General features: G+C 45.1%; 1 protein-coding gene across 4 annotated transcripts in view; it reads right to left on the bottom strand.

Moving 5' to 3' along the window:
- GSDME (gasdermin E) overlaps nt 1-17,821 on the bottom strand; it is a 49,697-nt gene that overhangs the window by 19,431 nt on the left and 12,445 nt on the right. For all 4 annotated transcript variants that reach the window (XM_081079525.1, XM_081079524.1, XM_081079527.1 and 1 more), the window contains exon 4: nt 632-803. In XM_081079525.1, the coding sequence (XP_080935651.1) occupies nt 632-803 (172 nt within the window). The remainder of the gene's footprint in view (nt 1-631; nt 804-17,821) is intronic.

The following is a 17,821-nucleotide window of genomic DNA, read 5'->3' as shown; positions in this document are numbered from 1 at the left end:
TGCGTATCCAGATAGACAGATGTATAGATCCTCCCCTTCTCTAACTCAGTGTGCAAAGGATGTGAAGCAGCGAATCCCACAGTAATCATTGTGAGACCCCTGACCCAGAGGGGCTCTAGGGGTTATCTGTGCATTTGGCCTGGCCAGTGCCCATCTGACCCATTTTCTTTTGGAAATGCACCTGACCCAAGCCGGCATGGCCAATAGGAACGTCCTATGCCCTGACCTTGAGTCCGCTTCAGGAAGGGGAGACCCAGGAGATGCAGTGAGACCCAGCCCGGAAGCGCTCTTCCCCTGGGGTGGCAGCAGGTGGGAGGAGAGCCTGGAGCTTGCACCACCAGGAGAGAGGCTGTTGGAGGGAATCGGCCCCCAGAGAAGGCAGCTCACAACATTCTCCAAGTCCTGGATCCATCAGTGACTGAGACCAGCTTCCCCAAACATTTCAATTACATGAGCCAACAAATGCTTTCTTGGTGAAGCCAGTTGGAGCTGGACTTCTCTCAACTTGCTACCGAAAAAGCCCTGATAAACGAAGACACCACCCTGACCAAGGTCCCCATGGCTGGAACCAGAGAAACCACTGTGGTCTCAGCCCGCTGGCCCCACGCGTTGGCTCCGGGGACGCCCGTACCTGCACGATCTTGGTTTGGATGCCCACCATGCCGCCACACTTCTCCTCCACCTGGACGTGCTCCGATATCACGCACTTCTGCGTTGTCACTATCTTCTGTGTCAGGACGCACAGGACCTCATGCCTCCTCTCCAGCACCTGCCGCAGCACAGGGTTTTCCAGATTTATCTTTCTGAAACAGACAGGGCTGTGAGTGGCCTCATGCCTCAGAAGAATGGATGCAGCGTGTGTTTTCTCCTCACACAGCCGGTGGCTGAGGAGTGAACAGGTGACAACCCGCAGCATCATTTATTTCCTGGTGATGAGAAAGGGGGCGGTTCATCAGAAAGGCATAAATTGAACTCTCCCGAGGCCCCCTGGGAGCTGCCACACCTCCGGAGAAAGGCTAGACGCTGGAGGGAAGGGAGCTTCTGTCAAACAGCAGAGCTGGTTGGTTGTCAAGAAGGAAGAAAGGAAACCCAAGCAGGAGCTGCAGGAGTTGTAGTCTATCTGCCTCACCCCTGGGGGACTGCGCTTGTCATTTAGTCAGAGGCTGAGGGACCACAGACATCACAGCCTCGGCCCAGGAAATACAGGATCACTGCACGAGGAATGCTGACCTGTTGCCTCTCACAGAGGAGCCAGGAGCAGGCCACAAGTACACGCAGCGATGAAGACATTGGATTTGAATGAAAAAGGAACCTCGTAACCTTTCTGTCCCGGAAAGTTGTATAATCTCTTAGAAGGGCTTTTACATCACGTTACAGATTGAGAAACTGAGGCCAGTTAGGTGTGGCCTGCCCAGGGTCGACTGGCACACTTGGGGCTCCCATGCAGTTACTCTGGGGAATTTCAAGAAGCTAAATTTCCATCTGTAGGAGATGATTTCATACTTAGAAGCAAACAATGAAATAACCTCTCTGGAGATCTCGTTCAACACTCTGAGTCTGTGAAGTGGACAGGAAGAGAACCAAATTAGAGTTGGTCTCCATATGAGAACAATTACGATGTTTGTTGTAGGCCTTTTAAATAGTCCAGTTAGTTACTTTGCAAAGCTCAGCACCATACTTAAGCACATAAGGTGGAGGGTCAGTCACCCCGCCACCCCCCAGCAGACAGACTCTCCAGGCTTCAGAACGTATTCCCAGACTGGAGTAGCTGGAAAGCTCCTATCTCTATGGAAAAAGCTGCCCGGAGTGTAAACAACTTGTAACCATCAACAGATGACTGGATAGACAAAACGTGGTACATACAAACAATGAGAGATTATCAACCATACAAGGAATAAAATCCTGCACAGGCTACAACATGAACAAACCTTGAAGACTTTATGCTGAGAGAAATAAACCAGTCACAGAAGGGCAAATTCTGGATAATTCTACTTATGTGAAATATCATGGCTAAGCAAGTTCACCGCCACATGAAGTAGATTCCAGGTGACCAGGGCTGGAGGATGGGGGCATACGGGGGTTCTCATTAGAGTTTCTGTTAGCAGTAACAAAAAAGTTCTAGAAATGGAGATTGCTGTTGGCTGCACAACACGGTGACTGTACTGAATGCCATTGAATTGTACACATAACAATGGCTAAAATGACAAATTGTATGTTATATATATTTTATCACCATTAAAAAAAAAGACATGAAAAACGGTTCAATCTCAGCAGTGGCCAAAAAATGCAAATGATAACAATGTTTCACACATATTAAATAAGTAATAAAAATTAAATGACAACAACAACAACAGAAAAGCTGCCTGGGGGGGCTTGGAGCCTGCCAGCTGGGATTCCAATCCCAGGTCTGCCCTCCAGTTGGGTGACCTTGAGTGAATTACTCCATCCCTCATGTACACTGATGGTAACGATGCTTTCCCTGGGGCCTTGTCGCAGGGTTTCGATGGGACGACAAGCAAGGAGCAGGCTGTTAAAGGCCACAAAACACCCGCGGACTCCAGCCACTTCCTGTGTCGCGCTCCTGAGGCCCGCAAAACAAAGCCACCGTGTGTGCAGTTCATGGGAACTGTGGGCTATTGAATTAGATTGGAGGTTCTTTTTCATGTCACTTGCTTAGAACCCTGTAATGGCTACATTGCATCTCAACCCTTCCCCCAGGCTATGAAACTGCCTACCCTCTGTGATGTGGCCTCCATTCCAAACCCCACCTGCTGCTTTCTTCTCTCTGTAACTTAAACATGCTGGCACATGCCATCCCAAGGCCTTGGAACCATGTCCCTGACCCCACAGCACAGATGCTCGTCACCTCCTGGGGAGGCAGGTGTCCCCTGTGTAAGGAAAGCAGCATCTCTGTCACGCTGTCACACCTAAAACCACTTCTCTGGAGAGCAGAGTTCCACGCGATACTTTTCTAGCTCATTCGTTTAATTGTTCACTCTATGTCTCCTCCCATTAGACCATACACTGCAGAGAAGTGTATGCTGCTGCGTAGCAAGGACTCGAAACATATTTTTGGAATAAATGATTAAATAAAACCTGTGGGGTTTTTCCCTCTTCATCTGTGTGCCTTAATGAATGTGTAAATGTGTAAGTCTAGATGCATCTGTGTGTGAAAGAGAGAAAACATATGGAAGATGGAGGAAAGGGAGAATTCGCAGTGTGGTTTGAAGAATGATATGGAGATGAAAACCTTCCTAAAAGACGGTGTTTTGGCCCCAGAGGCTCAGGCTTTGAAGACGAAAGCCAGTGTATCCACCAGTCAGAACTACATGTGATGCGTGTGGTCTTTTCTGCCGTGCTCCTCTATGTACTGTACACAATCTTCTAGCAGATTCCTCACACTCGCCTCCCTCAGTTACAGCTCAGGCATTGATTAGCTCATCCCCACGTGAACACACACCAGAGAAGCAGGGCCTCCCAGCCCACAAGCCCAGGACGAGTGAAGGCCGCCTTGCATCTGAAGTGGCTGCTGCGCTGGGAAGCCCCGCACTGCTTCGTGCCTTAAACAGTTCCACCACGGCTCCAATGCCTGTCTGTCTGAGTCAACGGTAAATTATCTGAAAAGAGAAAACTCCTCCTAGACCACCCAAGACTCCACTGCTGAAAATGCCCACCTCATCCCAGACCCCCCACGTCACCCCAACCCAAACACCAGAAGAACGAGGGAGGAAAAGTCAACGGCAGGGACGAAACTTTCTTCTGCCATCTGAAGGCAGGACAATCCTGACGTGCTTGCACGGCCAGTCAAGCACCTGTGACGCTTTGCTGCCCAAAGCGTGGCCCCTGTGGGGCAGCCCCTACCCCCCGCCCCCATACGGCAGGGGATAGAAGCCTGGCCAGAGACAGGGCCCATCCTCATGGCTAAGATTTGGGTGACTGGGGAGGAGAGAGTGACATGGCCGACAAATGCTCTCCTGGGCTATGAGGGCAGGCAGGTGGCTGGGATTGTTTCCTGGGAATGTGCTGCCACCTTTTGGAAACTGAAGGCTGGACAAACCTACTCCTTCAATTAGGAGAGGAGACCTGGTGTAGACAGAGGGGAAGCTAATCATCAGGGAAAATGGACTGTTCACTTGACGAAGAAAGCAATCGCCGGAGGGAACTCTTCCCCAGTCTCCTCCCCCAGTTAACATGGCCAGACCCAGTGGTGGGAGCCGGAGCCTGGCCCTCAGAGCAGGGACCGCTGTGTGATGGGACTCCCCTGGGTCCACCAAGGGGGAAAACAGGCCATATTTCAATGTAATTCACTTCCATTTATAATCCTATATAACGTATCATGCGCATTTACAGAGGTCCATGGTTTCTTCCGACTAAATCCATTTGTTACATGGATACAAGTAACAAAAAACGTTAAGAGCCTGGATAAGGGATTTCGTAGGTAAGAAACAAGGAGTCCCGGGAGGTTGCAGATAGTAACCTAAGTCACACAGCTAAGGAGCCCCAGTCGCTCTTTCATGGAGCCCCACTCAACTACCCAAGCACAGCAGCTCAGCCCCCACTGCTGCTGTCGCCCTCCCCTGGGAGAGGGCGGCCTGTGGCTATTCCCGGAATCTGACTTTCCTCATTAGTTAACTCTTGTACTGCTATGTCCATTTTGACATGTCAGAATCTTGCGTGTCTAGTTAGACCTGTGGCTTGGGGCTGGGAGCTGGGAGGAGGTTTTATATACAAGTCCTCTGGGAATTTTTTTCAGAATATACATATCTGCCTGTTTTCCCTGCCCCCATCCCCTGATGGCTGCAACCATGCACACTTAGAAAATTCCTCCTTGCGTTGTCCCATTTGCTCCACCTCTCCTGGGTCCTCTTAAGAATCACTGAACAATACACACAGAATGTCTTCAGAAAGAGACACAAAAAAACTAGGAACAGTGGTGGGGAGCCAGATGGCTGGGAGGTTAGGGGTAGGGGACTTTTCACCTTTTCTCTCTTGACCTTTTGACACGAAAACCATGTGAACATATCAATTATTCGAAAGCATATTTTTAATTAAAAAGGCCTCTGGACAGACTCTAAGCTCCGAGTACCCAGACTCAGAGTACCCTGCTCCTTTGCTGGGTCCTGCGTCCACAGAATTCTAAAGGGCAGCAGGGTTGGCACACAGCTCTCGTCCCCAGTCTAGCCCGGGGTCACTGCCTACAGACAGGACAACTGGGACAGAAGCTGTCCCATCAGAAAATAAGCAGCCAGAAGGTTCTGATCCTCTTCACACAAATTTTTAAGGTCATATTATAAAGGACAGCCCCGGGTGCCTCTCTCTTCCTGGCACTATAAAAGCAAGAGCAGAAGGCTAACAAGAGAGACGCATACATAGTATAATTCATTTTAAAGGGTTGGATGCAAACAGACACATCCGGGGGCAAGTGAAGGGGAGTACCCACTAACAGAGAGAAGGGTAGGCTTGCTGACCCCCACCCCCATTGTCCTATGGGATCACCTTCCCTCTGTGTACCTGGCAGCTCTGGGTAACACAGATACCTGCCGTTAGCCTCAAAGATGGCTCCCAGTTTTACCTTCTGCTAGATGGGTTACTGTGTGCTGTCTCTGAGCCTCTGAGCCTCAGTCTGCACATCTGTAAAATAACAATTGGCAATAAGGCTGATTCTAGTGGGGGCTTGCATACAGTGAGCCACACAGGACCCATGTGTAAATGTTTCTTTCCTTCCGCTGTTGGCAAGGAAGCCCAACCAAGGTCCCTTTCCCAGCCGGTCAGAACGCTTCATGACATAAAAGCCCTCAGCCAGGGAGCAGACCCTCAAACAATTAACACAACAGCTACTCAGCTACAGGACCGGAGTTGGCTGAGAGAGGTGACCAGGCGGAGCTGCTCGGCGGCAGCAGCAGGCAGGATGGCAACTGACAACCAGGGCGCAGAGCCCAGAGGCTGCGGGGGGGCAGCCGTGGGCCAGGGCGGCCAGCAGGAAGACAGGCTCCTCTCCCAAAGTACCTAAAAGCTCCCCAACCCTAGTGAAGCTGCCCTCTCTCCCAGACTGAGGCTTTAATTTCGCTGGTCTCTCCTTCTCAGGCTTTGGCAGCCAAAATACAAAGCAACAGAGAAGAAACCCAGAGAAGACTTTTAAAACTCTATTACTAATAAAAGAAGGAGTAAGGAGCTTTCTCTTCCGAAGCATACATGCAGTCCGAGGATCCTTCCTAGACACCAGGGGAGGGTATGCTCATGCAAACCCCCACCCCAAAAGTCATCATTCAGCTCCACAAGTAGCTGAGTCCTACCATGTGCCACGCACGAGGCTGGATGCCAGGGGTTTCTCCATGAGCAAGACCGAGGTGGGCCTGTGAGCACCCCCTCCTGCGTAAATAATATAACGTGCTAGAGGGACAGAGTTTCCGGTGGCGCTCTGACCCAGCTCTCCAAAAAGTGGGTACGTCGTGCCACGGTAGGAGCCATGAGCTTTTGTCCAGTCTGCTGTAGAGAAATTATGAAACTCCAGGGGCTCCAGGGATTACCAGATCAGGGGTGGAACACCAGTTTCATCTTGGTTATGCCCTCTGCTTGATCCATCCACAACTGCTAAAAATCCTAAGACTGAGTCTTGGCCGGGAGGGGCAGGAAAGCTGTGATTAACTTGCAGTGTCTACGCAGGCCTGGGAGAGACGAGTCCTGATTACCCTATCCCATCCAACATCAGCTCTCAGAAATGGAGACTACGCTCCTCACTGGTGACAGACTCTCCTGAATCACATGGCATGTTAATGGCAAAAATCAGGACACACATCTTCTGATTCTTCCCTCAGCGCGCTTTCTAAGACGCTGTTCTAAAAACCGACAGCAAGAAGCACAGGACACAAATGCACTCTGAAGAAAACAGGGCAAGATTGCGAGAGCCGGTTTCAACATCTCCCCTGGAACAGAGGTTGGGACATTAAAAAGAGCCCAAAGATGGTGGCCAGCATGTTACTGAGAAAGTATAGAGCAAGAATTACTAACCCACAGAAACGTAGATATACACTGACGATTAAGGCTTTAGCAACCGTTAGGCATTTGTTCTAAAGGGTTTTGATTTACTGGCTAATGCTGCAGTGAAAGGAGAAGAACTGTGTGTCCACAGACCAGCTGTAAAGTGGAAAAAGAAATGCTGCTTAGATTAGGCCTTTGCACATTGCCTGTAAACTTGGCTTGGCTCTTCTGACATTTCATTAAGCTGCAAAGTCTGCTCCTCTTTTGATAGCCAGTCTGTTCCATTACAGACGTGGCAAAACACCCACGAAGCAGTGACTAGAGTTTAATTTCAGTAGCCACCTCCTAAAACCCTGAAATGCAGATGCCATGCTGCTTCCATCTGCCTGATTATCCCTCCAGGGGGACATGCCTTGCCCCCTTTAAAGTCTGTAGGCTTCCTGAGAGGAAAAGGGTGGAATATGGCACCTGCACCGTTTCTACAGGCACCGAGCACGCTGGGCCTGGAAAGCTCTGACACACCTAAGTGCAGGCAGCCACTAGCTGCCTACCCCAATTTTGTTCAGGTTTGGGAGCCTGGGGCTAGGGGGTGGCGGGGGTGTACCCGGCCCCACTAATGAGTCTCTCGGCCGATCCTGGTGACTCCATTGTTCTTAGCAGTGGTTGGGATAGGATGGGGCACCCATGGCAGTTCTGGCCTTTGAGACCTGAGGAAATATTTGTTGGGGGTTCCTGGGAGGGTTTTTCTCTCTCTTAGAAAGAGGCACAAGAAAGAGACCACTTTTCAGCCCTGGACCTTGTCTGCTATGCAGCTATTGGGGGAGCAGAACTAGGCTGCTGAGACAAGCAACACGTGGAAACTGCCACACGGGGGCTCTAATGAGCTCCTCAACTAACCATCTACCATTAAGGTTAAGGGCGCCTCCCGCTACCTCAGGATGTTTGCTTATGTCAGGCAATTACAGATGTGTTTTGCAACTAAAGACACCCTAACTTGCTCTTGAAGTTCTTGTCACCCTTATTTCACAAAGAAACAGAAAGCAGAGAGAGCTCACAACCGGTGACCCAAGGCTCATGGCTAATACGGGCCAGGATGTGGCTGAGCACCTCCAACCCTGCAGCCCTGTGTCTTTCTATCTTCCCTCTCCCTCCTGGACCTCCTCTGGGCCCTGCATCCAGAAGGTACTTCCCACGTGCTTGTGAACAAACAAGGAGCCTGTCTGCTCAATCCTCCCTCCTGCAAGAGCTCCCCAGAGACGAGCAGCAGATCCTCTAGCAAACCAGAGCAGCGACCTGCGGCTGGCTCCTCACCACAGACCTAGAGTCTCCATTTCAACCATAAAAGAAACTTCTCACACACCGGAGAGGCTCAACCCAGAGCAGAGCCAGGGGCAGGAAGTCTCTAGAAACCCGAGCTACTCTGCCCTGGGACCTCGACTTTAACAGAGTGAGAAAGGCCTCTCTCTCTCTCTCTCTCTCTCTCTCTCTCTCTCTCTCTCTCCTGTGACTTCAGGATTGTAAATTGCCTGAAAAAAATTAAAAGCAGGGTACAATGCTTACCAGAGTGACCCCCCCACAGTATGAAAGCCCCACCTCTGTTCACACTGTAGTCTATATAATACCTTATCACTCACATACAACAAGGAAGCCAAAGAGGAAAAAAATGCCTAAGTAATGATAGACTTTCACCCTTTCAGGTGGAGTCATTCATTAACCGCCACCACTGAGCGAGCTGCCCCAGGTCTGAAGGACAGGAAACCAGACGAAGCTGATGCAGAGGTGAGTTCACGCTGGAGCCCTTGGGACACTCGTCTCTTTCCAAGCTCAGAGGCCAGACAATCGTGTGTTCTGTGGACCTGGGCTTATACTGAGTGCAAGCAAACTAATTAGCTTCTGCATTTTCAGGCTCCTCAGATGTAAAACGGAACCAATGATTCCTTCAAGCAGTGCTGAGTATGCTGCAGGCACAGGGCAGGCCCGCCAGCGGGTAAGAGGACGTCCCAGGAAGGACAGAGGCAGGCAAGCGGGCAGTTCCAACAGGCATTATCACACAGTGTGTTTGGTGTCCCAAGAGGGGACCTGTAGGGTGATATGGCTTCCAAAGGAAGCGGGGCCTCCTCTGAGGAACTGGCTGGGTGAAATAGAGGGAGGCAGTCCGTGTGTGTCCTGTGTGTCTGTGTGGACATGGGGGAGTGAAGGAGCCTTCAGACAAGGCTTGGAGGTGAGACAGAGCCCGAGACATTCGTCCCAGGAATTGAAATAAGCTCAAGGGACTGACCTGGGGGGTGTGAGGGAAGAATGGTGAGAAATGACGCGGAAGAGCAAACGTAGGACCTCGTCAACCAGAAGAGGGTATGTCATCCTAGGACAATGGAGACAGTGCGCACATGCCGGGCCGTGACATGATCTGACTGGCTGCCGTGTGGAGAAGCCACTGGACAGGTGAGACTGGGTGCGGGAGGATGAACCCGGAGACGCCACGGGCTGCAGCAGAGAAACAGTTGTGAGGCGGAGGCAATAGGAACAGGTAAGATCGGTACGTCAGAGGTAGACTCACCTGGTGAGAGACCAAGTGTAGAAGAGAAGGGGAAGAAGGAACCACGTCTGCAACTCCGATTTCTCACTGAGACAACCATACTTAGGTCTCACCAACCAGCACCTCAGAGGGAGGTGGGCAGAGAAGCGGGTTTCGAGCAAAGAGGAGATGTTCAGTGATGGCTACAGTCCACGTGTCAGACACTGTAAAAAGCCCAGGTGGAAGAAACGTCTGCTCACCTGAATTCTAAATCCCGACTCATTCCAGCCAACCCAGTTTTATACACCGTCGCTCATCAATGCCAACACACACTTTTTTTTTTCACGTCTTGACATCTTTGAAATCAGGATGTTTTAAAATTGACAGGTGACGTGGTTTGATTGGCAGGGTTCTTTCTTAGTGTTACATCAAATAGGGTGCCTCTTACACTAGATGACATCGTGGACGTGATGAAATACGATAATGTCTATCAATCTTAGAAGGAAATAGTACTTGAATGTCTCTCCTTAGGGATTAAATGCTACATAGTTCCAAAAAGATCTGAAGCAGCCTTTCAGAGTAAAGCTCCTAGGACAGCACAATTTCTGTAAAAAGACAAAACCACTCCCAGGATCGAATTTGGGAAAGAATCCCCAGATTGCCCTGCTCCTCGGCTGGAGGGTCATCAGCTGACTGCAGTTATGCTGTGGACAAAAACACAGCAGAAGGTCGAACAAGCTTCTAGGAGCTCCCAGTCCTACAACCTAAGACCAAAACTAGTAGACAGAATCATTTAGAAAAAAAACGACAGTACATTGACTGACTTTCAGACAGCACAGAGATGGGTGTGGCCCGGAAGGGAGGCAGGCTCAGTCAAGATGCCTTTTAAAAAGAATGGATTTGATGGGACCTTGAGCGTATCATAGCAGCTCTTCCCACAAAGAATATCATAAAAGACAAGGCCCATTCACATCTTTCTGATACAGGGCTTCACACATCTTTATTCAAGAATTGAACAAGCATCTCCTGTGACAAACAAAACATGCAAAGAGAACTTCCTTGACTTTTCCATGGCCCAGCTGCACAGCTACGAGAAGCCAGGCTGTTGCTCCACGCAGGAACCAGAGTCTCTATGACTTTCACTGAATGAAGGACTTAGTTCTTCCTTCCACGTCGGTGGTCAGACTGGACTGTGCTTCATTCCTCATCTCCCTGCCCCATCACTGAATGCTAAGTCACTCCTCTCTTTCCCATAGCTCTGGCCTTTCCCAGCTTTTGTAACCTGGCTCTATTTGAGGCTAGTAATAATAGCAAAATTTATGGGCGTGTTCACACAAATAGCTACAATTAATGAGAACTTGCCTCTGCCAGTGTTGCGCTATATGCTTTGTTTATAGTCTCTCATTTAATTCTCACACAAACACCTTGGGAACACAAATCCCACTTTATTACTGAAATCCTGGGTAGTGAAGGCAGAAAAAGATGGCTTCTATGTCTTAGTTTTTAAAAAAAAAAAAATCTCTTTTTTAAGAGGGGGGTGGAGGGAGGTGGTATATTAGTGTTTGTTATATTATTTATTATACTTCTATGTTTCCACAACCAATTGTTTTTTGTGTTAAAAAATGAGCCTGAAGTTTACCACTCTGCAGTTGGCCTAAAAATCCCCCCACCCACCAACACCAAGTAAAGAGCATGACGGGGTGCTGGCTGCTCCCACCCCTGATCTGGGATGCCTTCATTTGTTTGTTTTGACCTCTTAAAGGCTGTCCCTGAAGGTAAAAAGGAGAGGGAGAGGGAGAGAGAGGGGAGAGACAGAAAACAAGCGGACCAGTTATTCAGGAAACATGTGGCCAGAGGTCTTTAAATTGTTAGAACAAACTCTATTTATTAAAAGTAACGGTGCCAGCACTGAGTCAAGCACGAAGACAAATGGAATACTTTTCAAACCCTCTGCTGGCCACAAGGCAGTTTATCAAGTAGAAAAGAAGACCAGTTCCAACTTCACTGCATGGTTTTTTCAAGAAAGACATGGGCTTTCAAATCCCTCCCCTCAAAAAACTCCTAAATAAAGTAAGAATTGATGCCACCTTGAAACAGTGCCCATGAGAGAGACTGCAATAACTTTGGAGAGGTCACATGCATAGTGGCATTTAATATTTTTTCATGTGTGTCATACTTGTGGAATTTGGGAGCATTTAGATACAATAATTATGAAGGTTTATCGTTGCCATACCACTGCATGCATGATGTGATTTCGTAAAGAACCAAACTTCTAATTATCAAGTATCCATAAAAAACGTAACCTGTTTTACCAAAATTTACTTTACAATACGACAAAGAATGAGAGTGGGATCTGCCTGTATGGCAACACCCACCTCAACCCCTAAACACCCAGAAAAGGACAAAATGGTGCCATCTCTGGAAACCAGCTGGAACCAAAGCCCTGAACATGAAGGAAGGAGCTGATTCATGTACTCAGAGTCCACTCACTTCTGACATTTAGCCAGGAGAAAACCCTCAAAGATCATCTAGTCCAACTCTTTCACTTACAGCTGAGGAAACTGAGGCCAGGGGCAGAAGTGACATATCAAGCCCATAGAAATTATTTGCAAGAAATAAATTTCCCCGGACTGTAGGAGATTATAAGCAATAAATTCGTGGCAGAGATGGGGTGGGTGTGGCAGTTACACTTAAGGCAGTGACACATGGCAGCTGACAAGGGAGAAAAACTAAAGAGTTTACTACAGGATAATACCGTATCTTAAGAATAAAACATGAATCTGAGTCATTACATAAAGGTCTCCAAAAATGTATTAATGTCCATTAAATAAAAGAAGTATGTGATATATCTTAGCAGCGTTTCCTTCAAGAATGTTTTAAGATACACATAGGGTTCTCATTGAAAGTGGTCCACTGCAGGTACCTGGAAGGTTAATTCTCATGGAATGCTTTTATACCCAACAATGCTAGATAAATGTTATATATACACACCCTTATTTTTTCAAAGATCATTGAAGTTTGTTTTTGAGATGTGCACACATCTCACAGACAATAGAGCTAATACCCTGAATTCTGAGGACTAAAATAACTTACCTACAGAGGACAACTTATCTAAATGGCCTGAAGTAAAAACAACTGACTACACATAAGCCCTAGAGAACAAACAGTACTGAAGCATTACTAATTACCACTCCCAAGACCACACGTGTACCAAACAGCATCTTATCAATCCGATGATACTGTGGGAGTCCAAAGACAGGCAGATGATATAGATAAGAATTTACTGCTCCAGAGGTCAAATAATCGGAATGTTAGCCTTGATCTCACGTTCGAGAGAGTCATCCATCCCCTCCCCTGCCTTTCCTAGAGCTCACCTTTACCTCTTAGCAATAGAACAAGATGGGACACTGTGACGTGACACACCTTCCATTTCCAGACTTTAAATTTGTTCTTTAGCATGAGCCTGGTATCAATGCCCTCTCTCCCCGCAGGCCATTCCTTTCCCATCACTTCTGCAATAAACAGGATTTTTGAAGACCCTCCCAAGGTGATTTCATCCCTGTGTGTGGACACCTCGAGAATAGCCAGGTTGGCTATTCACATGGGCTTGCTCAGGATAGCACCCAGTCTACTGTGCACCCCAAGGTACCCTCACTGGGGACCCAGATTCATGCCTCTGCCTTTATATTCTCTGCTATAATTTTAACTACTTTTTCCTCAGCCAGTTTCTTTGCTTCACAGTCACTTCAAGTATGATTTAGAGGAAAGAAAAGGAGCTGTGAAGCCAGGAAATCCCGGGTTGAATCCCAGCTCCAGGACCCAAATTAAGCTCTGGGACTGAGAACAAGTTACTCCTCCTTCCCAAGCCGTAGCTCCTCAAATGTAAAAGGAGGCACAATGCAGAGTAAATGGGATGACGTCTATAAAATGCCTAGCACACAGTAGGTGCTCAGTGAAGGCTCATTTCCGTCCCCTCCGTCTCTCCCTGTGTCCCCACTTATAACTGCTGGCCCTAGCTTCTTTCTCTTCAGAATATTTTCTCCCGTCTCGACTCACTGACTGCTTCCCATATGCTTTCTATTGGCACTATCCTCTACACCTGAATCATGAAGAGTGTTTGAAAAACCTATATTAGGAAATGTGAATGTAGAGCATTGCCAAACTGTGGTTTTCGAAATAGAAATAACAAGACTGAAAAATAGGGTTAAGCTATAGAGGGCTGTCTGAAGACTGAAGAAACAGAATCCCCTGCAACTCCAGCCCTCCTGTGCCTCTTTCCCTTTATTTGCCAGACTTAGCAAATAAAAATGCAGGAGGCCCAGTTAAATATTATTTTCAGATAAACAACAAACACTTTCCTAGTATGTTGCAAGTATTGTTGTAGGGAAGGAAAACGCCTTTCTAGCAAAGAACAGTGGTAGAGAAAGAAAAATTAAGATCATGACTATCAGAGAAAGCAGGAACTGTCCCTTCCATCTGGTGTCACCTCAGAGAGCTTCAAGTTCTTTGACCTAAAGGGAATTCCTGCCTGGAGTCCAGGAAAGTGTGAGAGGCAATAGTCAAGTAATGGTCATGGTCTTTCAATCCCATTAAGCATCAGAGGTTAGCAGAGAGGTGAATGGGTTTTGAAGACTATAGTTGTCCTGTATCCTCAATGACTGTACAAAATCTGCCCATCAAACGCTTATACCTAAGTTTTATGGTATTTTTTACTCATTAATTTTTTAAAGCATCATTTCATTTGATGAGCGAACATATTTTATATTACATGTAATCCTAAGAACATTGGAAAAGGAGATAAGCCATCCACACTTAAACTCAAGTGAGTTTTCTCTTAATTATTTAGATTTGCATTTTCTGTTTTAAAAGAAAATGGGTGATATAATTATATATGAAAATGCACATATGCTACTGTACAAATTGAAATATCATCTCTTGTCAGGATTATGGTAATAACCTCTCAATTGGGCTCCCTGCTTCTGCCCTTCCAGTCTCAACCCAAGCAGTCAGAACAAGTCATCTAAAATATAAGTCAGATCATGTCACTTTCCTTCTCAAAGTCTTCCAGTGACTTTCTATCTCACTTCGAGTAAGAGTAAAGTCTTTGCAATGGACTGCAAGGTCCTATGAGACCTGCCACTCACTCCTTTTACCTCCTCTCCTCTTGCCAGGCTTACTCATCTCCAACCACACTGACCTCTGTCTACAACATTGTTGCCCAGGATACCCCTAGACTCGATCTCTTTCCAATTTCAAGTCTCTGCTCCAAAGCCAGCTTTTCCAGGATGCTTTCTCTGGACACTTTTTAAAATCATAGCCCCCATTCCTGGCATACCCTATCCTCCTTCTCTGCTATATTTTTATATATTCCACCACCCTGCTATATATTTCACTTAGTTAGACATTTTGTGTGTCTTCCACTACAATATAGGGCAGAAATGTTGGCATTTTTTCACTGCACCATCCTCACCATGTAGAATATTACATAGTACATAGCAGGTATGCAACAAAATTATTTATTGAATGTCCAATAATCATAACATAAAAATAATGATGAGTTATACTCAGGTAAAATGTATTTACTGAAAGCCGAAGAGTGAATAAATGTGGGATTTTGTTCAAAACTTCAAAGTTTAAAACCAGGTCTTTCCCTGAAGCCCTTCATTCACTTTCTTCTTTTCCTAATCAGAAAATTATAAAGAGCCAGAGGGGGGTTGTGATTTTCCTACTTCTGATGTTAATATTCAAAAATATAGGACAGAGCATTCTTGCTGTTAGCAGTCTATAAATCCTACAATTTTTTTAAAAGTACATATTTGCCTGAAGTAACATCCTTTTAAAATGCTTCTCAAGTCTCTGCCTTCAAGCTAACAGCAGTCAAGAAATTATAGACTAAAGAATGAGCTCCTTGATCAATTACAAAAAGAAAACTCAGAATCACACAAACATGCAAAGGCTAAGTAACATGCTACTAAAGAGTGAATGGGTTAACAATGAGATCAAGGAAGAAGTCAAAAGACACCTTGAGACAAATGAAAATAAAAACACAATGATCCAAAATCTATGGGACACAGCCAAAACAGTTCTAAGAGAGAAATTTATAGCAAACAAGATACCTCAGGAAACAAGAAAAATCTCAAATCAACAATCTAACCTTACAGCTAATGAAACTAGAAAAAGAACAACAAACAAAGCCCAAAATGAGTAGAAGGAAGGAAACATTAAAGATGAGAGTGGAAATAAACAAAACAGAGTCAAAAAAATACAAAAGAACAATGAAATCAAGAGCTGGTTCTTTGAAAGATAAACGAAATTAATAAATCTTAGCCAGACTCAAGAAAAAAAGAAGAGGGCTCAAATAAGCAAAATCAGAAATGAAAGAGAAGTGACAACAAATACCACAGAAATACAAAGAATTGTAAGAAAATAATATGAACAAACTATGTGCCAACAAATTGGATAAATTTGTTGGATAAATGGATAAATTCCTAGAAACATACAATCTTCTAAGACTAAATCAGAAAGAAATAGAAAGTCTGAACAGGTAACTACTAATGAAATCAAATCAGTAATCAAAAAATTCCCAACAATCAAAAGATCGGAATTGGATAGCTTTGCAGGTGAATTTTGCCTATCCTTCTCAGACTATTCCAAAATAATTAAGAGGAGGGAAGGCTTCCCAAACTCATTTCACAAAGCCAGCATTATTCTGATATCAAAACCAAGTAAAAACACTACCAAAAAAAGGAAATTATAAGGCAATATCCCTGACAAACATAGATGCAAAAATCCTCAACAAAATATTAGAAAATCAAATTCATTAGTACACTAAAAAGATCATACACTATAATAAAGTGGAATTTATTCCTGGAATGCAAGCCTTGTTCTGTATCTGCAAATCAATTAATGTGATAAACCACATAAAAAATGATGGATAAAAATCATATGATCATATCAATAGATGCAGAAAAAGCATTTGACAAAATCCAACATCCATTTACAACAAAAACTTTCAGCAAAATGGGGATAGAGGTAACATACCTCAACATAAGAAAGGCCATATATGACAACCCTACAGTTAACATCATACTCAACAGGAAAAAGCTAAAAGCTTTTTCTTTAAGATCAGGAACAAACAAGGATGTCCACTATCGCCATACTTTTATTCAATATAGTATTAGAAGTCCTAGCAACAGCAATCAGACAAGAAAAAGAAGTAAAAGAAAGAAGTGAAACTGTCATTATTTGCAGATGCCACGATACTATATAGAGAGCACCCTAAAAAATCCACCAATAAACTATTAGAACTGGTAAATGAGTTCAGTAAAGTAGGAAGATACAAAATTAATATTCAGAAATGGGTTGCATTTTTATACAACCCATTGTATAAAACTAAGAAAACAATCCCATTTACAATTGCATCAAAAGGAATACAATACCTAGGAATAAATTTAACCAAGGAGGTAAAAGATCTGTACTTGGAAAACTATAGGACAATAAAGAAAGTAATTGAAAAAGGTACAAATAAATGGAAGCATATACCATGCTCATGGATAGCAAGAATTAGCATTGTTAAAATGTCCATTCTATTCAAAACAATCTATAGTCAGTGTAATCCTTACCAAAATACCAATGGCATTTTTCAGAACTAGGATAAATAATCCTAAAATTTATATGGAACCACAAAAGACCCTGAATAGCCAAAGCCAATCTGTTGGGAAAACTGGACAGATACCTACAAAAGAATGAAACTGGGTCACTGTCTTATACCATATACAAGAATAAACTCAAAATGGATGAAAGACTTAAATATAAGAACCAAAACCATAAAACTCCAAGAAGAAAACATAGGCAGTAAACTCTTTGACATTGCCCTTAGTAATATTTTTTTCAACATGTCTCCTCAGGCAAGGGAAACACAATGAAAAATAAGCAAATGTGACTATATCAAACTAAAAACTTTTTGCACAGCAAAGGAAACCATCAACAAAACAAAAAGACAACCTATTGAATGGCAGAAGACATTTGCCAATGATACATCCAGTAGGGGGTTAATATCTATAATATATAAGGAACTCATACAACTAAACACCAAAAAAAAAAAAAACCCAAAAGAAAACAAAACAATTTAATTTAAAAAATTGGCAGAGGACCTAAATAGACATTTCTCCAAAGAGGACACATACATAGACAATAGACATGAAAAGATGCTCAACGTCACTAATCATCAGAGAAACGCAAATTAACCACAGTGAGATATCAGCTCGCATCTCTCAGAATGGCTATCATCAATAAATCAATAAACCACAAGAGTTGGCAAGGGTGAGG

The sequence above is a fragment of the Rhinolophus hipposideros genome, assembly GCF_964194185.1.
Source record: "Rhinolophus hipposideros genome assembly, chromosome: 18".
Classification (NCBI taxonomy): domain Eukaryota; kingdom Metazoa; phylum Chordata; class Mammalia; order Chiroptera; family Rhinolophidae; genus Rhinolophus; species Rhinolophus hipposideros.
Note: the sequence above shows the minus strand (reverse complement) of the source record. Positions and strands in the feature narration are given on the sequence as shown.